A 9,172-nucleotide genomic window follows, 5' to 3' on the forward strand; every position below is an offset into this window, starting at 1 on the left:
TATCAAGCATCACTTTAGAAGGTCCGGGGAAACTGTTAGCAGAGCATTTCATAGTGTTTTAAATGTCATCATACGCTTACAAGATGTGTTATTTAAAAGCGGAGCCAATTACGGTAGATTCTTCCGACACAAGGTGGAATGGTTTAAGGTATTAGACGAGTTTTATATATAGCTTGTACAACATTTAGTTGACTTAGATTTAAATTAGTATTCTAACTCAAGGTTTTATATCATGTGATATAGAATTGCTTAGGTGCTCTTGATGGAACCCACATCAAGATTAGGGTGCCAACAGTTGATAAACCTAGATATCGAACGCGAAAAGGTGACATAGCAACAAATATGCTACACCTGAGATGCAATTTGTTTATGTTCTTCCTGGTTGGGAAGGTTCAGTTGCCGATGGACGGGTTCTTCGAGATGCCATTAGTAGAAGACATGGACTAATTGTTCCTCATGGTAAAGTGGATAGTTAGAGGACTTTGATATTATTCATTAAGATCAAACTTTTTGTGCTAAATTAATCATTTAAAAAAAAATTATTTTATAGGTTGTTATTATCTAGTTGATGCTGGATACACAAATTGTGAGGGATTTCTTGCACCTTTTAGAGGACAACGATATCATTTGAACGAGTGGCGTCAGGGTTATCAGCCAAGTTCTCCGCAAGAGTTTTTTAATATGAAACATGCCTCAGCACGTAATGTTATTGAGAGATGCTTCGGGTTATTAAAACTTAGATAGGGAATACTTAGGAGCCCATCGTTCTATCCTGTAAGGGTGCACAATAGAATTATTATTGCATGTTGTTTGCACCCATAATTTTATTCGAACCCATATGAGTATTGATCCCATTGAAGCGGATGTGGGAGAAGGATTACCTACTAATGTGGTGGATGACGATGAACCGAATATCACAAATATTCATCCACTGGATGCTTGGGCTACTTGGAGGATGGAACTAGCGAACCAAATGTTCGATGAATGGCAAGCATCTAGAAATTAGTTTGTGAAACTTTTGTAAAACTTTTGTATTGATTTTTGTATTGTACTAAACTTGTTGAATTATAATCTAATTTCTTCTCATTCAGCATGTGTTATAATTTTAAATTTTTTGTGGTATGGAGCTTTTGATTCCTGATATTGAACTTAATTATAATTTTATAAAGTGTTCACTTTTTGATTCATGATATTAAAATAGTAATTAATATAATTTGTTTTTTTTTTTTTTTGTTCTTAAGATAATTATGTCAGGTGTTCCAGAACCAAATGCTTCTTCTCAAGCTTCTCGAGGAACCAAAAGAAAATGGGCTCCAGAAGAAGATGCAACATTGGTTTCCTGCATGGTGGACCTGCACAATGTTGGAACATTTAATGCTGATACCGGGTTCAAAGTCGGTTATTTAAACGAGTTGGAAAGAATGCTACAAAAGGTTTTACCAAATGCAATGTTGAAGGTGAAACCTAATATTGAATCAAGGATTAGGTTACTAAAAAGGGAGTGGTCAATCGTCTATGACATGCTTAATGGCCAAAACAATAGCCGTTTTGGTGGGGACGAGCATAGGTAGCTCGTTGTTGCTGAAGATGCGGTTTGGGACTCCTATTTAAAGGTAAGATTATTTCAAGTCTTTATTATCTTATTTCTACCAAACTAATAACTAATATGATTTCCTCATTTTCTTAGAGTCACAAAGAAGCCGCTCAATTCAGACATCGTAGTTTCCCTTACTACGACCAGCTTACTACCATATACGCAAGAGATCGAGCAAGCGGGAAAGATGCTCAAACAATTCTGATGTTCTTGAAGAAATAAATGTTGAGGGTGTACATACTACAGGTATGGATGAAGAAAGAAACTCATTCTATGACTGCGAAGCTGACATCTCTTTGGATGACATGGATGTTTCTACTGTGAAGCCGCAACGAGATAGTGACTAAGGGGGTTCCTCATCTTCAAACAAGAGGAAGAAGAAATCTGATGCTCGTGATATGTCTTCTTCATTTGATGAGGCTGCCACTTTATTGGCCGAAAACATCAAGACCATTGGCGATCAAATCAGTAGGAGTATTGCCTCCGAGGTGGTAGTTCAGCAGAAGTCAGAAGAATATCAAAATATGGAAGAGAAAGCTTCAAATTTATATTCAACCTTATGGGAAATTGAAGGTTTAACCGACGATCAGCGGTATCGAGCTTTGCTTAAAATTTCAAATCATCCAACTCAAATGATCGTTTTCTTTAGTTTACCTTCTGTTGCGCGATTGGAATGGGTCAGAAGATTTCTTTCTGACCCATAAAAAATCAATGTTCAAACTTTTTGATGTTGTAAAACTATACAACATATGAATTATGATGTAGAATTTTATTTTCATCTAACATTTTCTTAATATAAGTTAATTATGTTTATGCAGAATATCACACTCAAGTTATATTTTGATTTTAGTAAATTCATATAAGAACATTTTATTATTAAGAATTTTATGAAATTATATATCATTATTAATTTATATTTAATATTAATTATTTTAAATTGTATAAATTCATATAAGAAAATTTATTATCAAGAATTTTATGAAATTGTATATTATTATTAAATTATATGTAATAATAATTATTTTATATTATAAAAATTCATATAAGAAAAATTATTAGTTATAATTATTTTAAATTTTATTAAATCATATATTTTAATTAAAATATATTTAATATTAATTATTTCAAATTATATTTTATAGTATCATATATTATGATTTGAGTAAATTCATATAAGAATATTAATTATTAAGAATTTTATTAAATCATATATTTTAATTAAAATATATTTAATAATAATTATGTTAAATTATCTTTTATAGTATCATATATTATGATTTGAGTAAATTCATATAAGAATATTAATTATGAAGAATTTTATTAAATTATATATTTTAATTAAAATATATTTAATAATAATTATGTTAAATTATCTTTTATAGTATCATATATTATGATTTGAGTAAATTCATATAAGAATATTAATTATTAAGAATTTTATTAAATTATATATTTTAATTATAATTTATTTAATAATAATTATGTTAAATTATCTTTTATAGTATCATATATTATGATTTGAGTAAATTCATATAAGAATATTAATTATTAAGAATTATATTAAATTATATATTTTAATTATAATATATTTAATAATAATTATGTTAAATTATATTTTATAGTATCATATATTATGATTTCAGTAAATTCATATAAGAATATTGATTACTAAGAATTTATTAAATTATATATTTTAATTATAATATATTTAATAATAATTATGTTTAAATATGATTAAATTATTTATTATTGATGTTAATAATCTTATTAAAATTTAAATAATAATAACAATAATCATTTACCCAAACAAATTTATGCTAAGGGTATTCTAGTTATTTTAGCTTTTTCCATTATGCTATTACACCTCTATTCCATTCAACCAAATACAAAAATACTATTACACCTTTATTCCATTACATTCAACCAAACAATTAATTTACTATTACACATCTATTTCATTACACCTCTATTTCATTACGCCTTTATTCCAATACAGCGAACCGTGCTCCTAATTTTTTCCCTCTTCTTCGCGGTTTATGAGTATTAAAAATTTAATACTCGCATTTCGCTTCTTCACCCTTTTCAAACTCATTTCTTTCGCCTCTTCTTTCTTTTTCTCGGATCTTCTTTCTCCCTCTCTGCAAAGAGTTCGAATTTAAGCCGTCTTTCGATGAGTATTTGAAGACTATGGAGTCTGTGAGGGAGAAAAAGCAATCTTTTAAATCAAATAGAGGTAAGTCAAGTAGAAACTTTGGGGAGAATGAAAATATGTCCAAAATTGAACATACACTACAGCAAAACTAGTTTTTAGAGAGCTATTTCAGCCGCAAGATTGCCATCGACGCCAGCATTAGCATTTACCAATTTCTCGTTCGTATATTATTCCATCCTTTTTTGTTCTCCATCAAAACTCTATTTTATAGAAACACCTTACCGACAGCAAGGGTTCCTCTCCCTCGGAAACCCTTAACACTCGACTAAAATCGCAAGGTAAGGATAATGGGTAAAATATTTTGTTTTTCTTTTGTTTACTATGCTTTTGAGGTAGAGTATGTTTAGGTCTTAACAGTTCTCTATTTATGTTGATCGAAATTATTTGGGGTTAGCTTAAAATCACTACAAAGCTAAATGTCTCCATCTCTGCAATTCTCGCAATATATATATTTTTGTGAAAAATTTTGAACTTGGGAGAAAGATATCTAATTCTTATAGATTGGTTTATTTTTCTATATGAATCTTTCTTCTTCTTTGACTTCTCTTAACCTGTTTGGGTGTCGTATGCAATGGAACTTCTTTTAATCTACCTCGAATACAACTAAATAAAAATTCATATTTTTTCAACCATTCTTCTGAAAAATTTATTGTTTGTTTTGCAGTATCTTTAAAGTGTAATATTTTTTTCTGGGTTTGATTAAATGGAGAAAAATAAGGATGACGATTATGGAGAGGAAGAAGATTCAGAGTATGTATTACTTGATCTTGAAGCTGTTCGTGCGCAGATTGACATCCCTCCAAATGTACCTTATACTCTTTCTGTAAGTTCTAAATTTTTATATGTTACATTTGTTAAGATTCAGAGTATGTTACTCTTTCTGTAAGGTAAATTTCTCTTATAAATTATGAAATCGTTCTAAAAGAAAAGAAAGAAGCTTAGAATGAAAAAAAAAAAAAAGAACTCATCAAACTGTTCTTTTTTGAACTATTAATTAAATACCTCTGCTAGTAATTTTGGATACTGCTTCTTTGCTTCCAATCATACCTTGTTTATTTCTAGTCCAATTAGATTACATTGATATGAGCATGCTTTATCTGTTGGCACCTTTCAAGGTTTACAACTAAATTGTATCAGCATTCTATAGATTTGGCTTTCTTGAAATCCTTGTATTATGATGCTTACTAATGATTGTATTTCATCTTTATGATTTTCACTCTTGTTCGATGCTTATTTCAATTGATGTAAATGCATATGCATCCTTTTTGGATGAATGGTCTTTTGATCAATTTCAGAGCCTGCTGAATAGGTCCAATGAAAACCAAAGTTGAAAAGGTTACTTGAACAAGATACTCTTGTTGTATTTCTGCATCTACTTGGTTGTGATTCAAATGGTCATGCACATCGTCCCTTTTCATCTATTTATCTCAACAATGATCATATTGCTGAACGTGTTGATAATCTTCTTAAGAGGTAGACTGATCTCTAAAATAAATATTATTTTTCCATCTGTCTGCTAGGCTAGTTACAGAACTGCTGAATTCTGGATTGAAATCCATTTCTTTAAAGAACTGCTAGAATGATGTCCCTTGAAAGTGCTTGATTAATTTTGCTATTTATGTTCATATGCAACTAGTCAATGCCTTTTGAAAGTGCGCAAACTGTATGCTCGCATGCAACTCAGTACTATAGTATTATGTTGAGACTTATCCTTTCCAACAATTGGAAGGATATATTCTTGTTTTCTGGTAGGACATGGCCTCATAACTCTGTTATGAATGTTACCTTGCATGTTAGTATTTCCCAATTCTATAAATTACGTATTTGTGAAATTCCATTTTTATTTTCCATGCATAAATTACGTATTTGTTTCCATTCTATAATTGCCTTAAGTTCATCCACTTATAAAACCTTTGTATGGGTTGCTTCTCTCTCTTTTCCCTCCCAGCTTATGACTTGCAGTCTGTTTTGCCTACAAGAGCATCTCTTTATCTTCTATAACAAACTGCTCACATTAATATTTTGATATTTTTTTGGTTATGATTACAGGCTATTTATTATCTGGAAAAGGGGGAATCTGTTTTTGTGGCGGCATATACATCTGCTGGAAAGACAGTTGTAGCAAAATATGCATTTGCTTTGGCATCAAAATTACGTTAGTTATTTTGGTTTTTTGCTTGTAAATCTATAGACGTTTTGATTTTTTGTTAGCTGGAGATGTGACAAATTGCTCACATTGATTAAGAACCTCAGGCCATATCTTTTTAATTTTCAAGTTTCTGAAGTTCTATGCCGAATTTGGTTTAGTTTCAAGATTTTTGATAAGTTTTCATGTCATGCAGCATTGCACTAGAGCTGTGTATACTGCTCTAATTAAAACAATCAGCAACCAGAAGTATAGAGATTTATGTGGGAAGCTTGATGTTGGCCTTCTCACAGGTGATGTTAGTTTGAGACCAGAGGCTTCTTGTCTCATCATGACAACTGAATTATTAAGGTCAATGCTTTATCGAGGTGCAGATATTATTCGCGATATTGAATGGGTGAAGGGGTTGCTTTTTGTAGCATTACTTTACATAGTAGTTTCATTACTTTTCTGTTGAACGCTCTTGTTAGTTCTTTTCTCTAATTTGTGAACATGATATTTAAGATGTTTCTTTCTATTGTGACTATATGAATGTAGGTTATATTTGATGAGGTGCACTATGTGAATGATGTTGAAAGATGAGGTGCACATTTATTACCTTACAATGTGTATAGTCATAGGCAGGTTCAACTAGTCAGTCTGTTTTTTATATTATTATTTATTTTAGTTTTGATTCTAAATTTTTATTTTTACTTTAATATTTATGACAACTTGAGTTCTAACTTTTAGATTTTAATTAATTGTGTTATTAATTTATTATTTTAAATTCTAAAATTAAATTCATTAATTTTTATATTTAGTTTTAAAGTTAAAATTTTCATAGAAAATTTAATTTAAATAATATTTTTTTATTTATCCTTGAAAGTATATTTAAAGTTTAAATTTAAAAAATAAAACATAATATAATATTTATCATAAAAATAAATATTAATTGATTGAAATAATTTTTTAAAATGTTATGTTTATAGTGGCGTTTTTGCGAGAAGCGCCGCTAAAGGTTTGTTTTATAGAGGCGTTTGTGGGAAAAGCGTCGCTAAAGGTCTTGAGCTATAATAGCGTCAGGTCTTGAGATATAGCGGCATTTGTGGGAAAATGTCGATAAAGGTCTTGATTTATAGCGGCGTTTGTGCAGAAGCGCCGCTAAAGGTCCTAATCTATAGTGACATTTATGGAAAAAGCGCCGCTAAAGGTCCTGATCTATAGTGACGCTTGGCATAAAAAACGCCGCTAAAAATATATTTTAGTGTAGTGGAGAGAGCATGGAATACATGTGAATTTTCATGTGTGTTGCCATGTTTAAAAGTTTAATATTTTAACAAGCATTTTCATTAAAAAATAATAATTGGACTATTTTTGAAAGGTTGGTGATAAAATTTGACTCTTTTTAAGAGATTGAGCGTCAAACTTAATTCAAAAAAAAAGGATAAAGACCAATTTAATAAAAAAATATAAACATTTGACAGTATGCCCAATTTAATTTTAATATTATTTCTACGTTGTAACTGAAAGTTTATTTAGAAAAAAAAAGCTATCATCAATTAAATTGCATCCCATGTTAATTGAGAAAGAAGGAAACGAGGCAAGCAACTAAGAAATTTGAGATGAGCGCTATGATCAATCTGCATGTGCAAGTAATATTAGATGAGCATGAGCCATCATTATATATCATTATGTGTCGTCCCCATCCGATCAGTACATGTACTTGATAATACCAGCAGCAGCATCATCATCATCATCATGCATTAGCAAATATAATATCATATCATGAGATGAAGCCTCAAGCATGCATGCATGCCTCACACATATATGAAACAATTGGTGAAATTAAGAAAGAAGATAAATTTGCATCCAGAATCTTAGTTTCCCCTGCAAACGCCACCCTCCTAAGTCATGGTTTAATTTTAGGCAAATAAAATAGCGATTGCTGTACAACAAAAGGGATGCGGTCAGCGACATCTTTCAAGGAGATTGTCTGTTGTGTCAACCCTTTTGAGGGGTTTAGCTTGACAAAATCATTGCTCAACATATATAAATGTTTGATGCATGCTTAAAGGCCTTTTCTACTCTTTCTAGTATTTAAAAAGTATAAGCTACGCGTAATTAAGAGGAGAGAAATCAAATGAGTCGTATCTTAAGAGTAAAATTGAAGAATCCAATATCGTATAATCCTTTTCTTATATAGTAGAAAGGAAGGATATAATTGATGATTTAGTAAAGCTTTAAACAAATTACGACCACACTTGCTCATCATTCTATTCTATTCTTTTCATGTGGGAGTGTTGGTCTAAGTGGAATTCTCTTTACTGCTATTCTACTTTTTAAACCATATCTGTTCTTTTCATCAAATAAATATATATATTATTCTAAAGCTCCAGTCTTTGATGCTATTCCTCTCACTAAAAGGTTTGGGTAAATTAGAAAAATGCCACTTTTAAAATTTATTTTCTAAAGTTTTTTTTAAATTTAAAGAAATAGATCAATTTTAGGAGAGAAATAGAAAACGCTTTTATTGGAAGCTAAACTATTAATTATCTCAATAAAAGTATAATGGAAACTTCTATACTAGGAGTTGATTTATTTTTCTTGTCTATTTAAAAATAGACAAATTAGTCATTATACACTATATCAAAGAGCAAATTGGTCCTTCTGTTAAAAAATTTATCTATTTCTACTATTAAAAACTGATCTCTATATGTCTGAATAAGGTACACGTGGCACACCATTTGCCAATGCCTGATTATTCTACCAATTATGGCAGTTTTTAATAATATAAATGAATGTAATTTTTAATAGAAAAGATAAATTTATTTTTAATCTAAAGCATATAAATTAATTTAAGTAAAAAATAAAATTTAATTTAATTTAATTTTTAGTATAAGTGTATATATTTTTTTGTGAAACTGAAATGAGAGGTGAGGTGAACAGAAATTCGTCATATCATCCCATCTAATTTACACAATACAAGAAAGTGATGATTACAAAGCCGCCTTACTAAGGGAAGAGGCAATCTGTGGACTTGACTCTTACAATTGGCTTCCACATTCAACGGTCATTAAGTCCTTTTTCGAGGCTTCCAGGATTGAATTCTCACTCGGCGCCTCGTTTTAGGGGTTTAAATCAAACCACTCCTATCCTATTCATTGCGTCTCTAATTCTAAGCCATTGCTATGCAAAGTACTGGAAACGTAGGGCCGAGGGGAAAACTCCAAAATCGATTTTT

The 9,172-nt window shown here is 30.2% G+C and overlaps 1 protein-coding gene across 2 annotated transcripts; it reads left to right on the top strand.

The window, feature by feature from the left end:
• The first annotated feature begins 3,668 nt into the window (after positions 1-3,668).
• On the top strand, positions 3,669-6,545 carry LOC105785800 (putative ATP-dependent RNA helicase C550.03c). Of its 2 annotated transcripts, XM_012611962.2 has the most exons (4): positions 3,669-4,084; positions 4,471-4,629; positions 5,856-5,961; positions 6,149-6,545. In XM_012611962.2, exons 2-4 carry the CDS (start codon positions 4,510-4,512, stop codon positions 6,157-6,159), a joined length of 237 nt encoding a protein of 78 aa, XP_012467416.1. In that variant the 5' UTR covers positions 3,669-4,084; positions 4,471-4,509; the 3' UTR covers positions 6,160-6,545. The 2 variants fall into 2 exon arrangements, 1 of the variants encoding a protein (XP_012467416.1); XR_008194215.1 differs by lacking the exons at positions 3,669-4,084; positions 4,471-4,629 and adding an exon at positions 5,121-5,279.
• Positions 6,546-9,172: the final 2,627 nt, after the last annotated feature.

This window comes from Gossypium raimondii, chromosome 1 (assembly GCF_025698545.1).
Source record: "Gossypium raimondii isolate GPD5lz chromosome 1, ASM2569854v1, whole genome shotgun sequence".
Lineage (NCBI taxonomy): Eukaryota > Viridiplantae > Streptophyta > Magnoliopsida > Malvales > Malvaceae > Gossypium > Gossypium raimondii.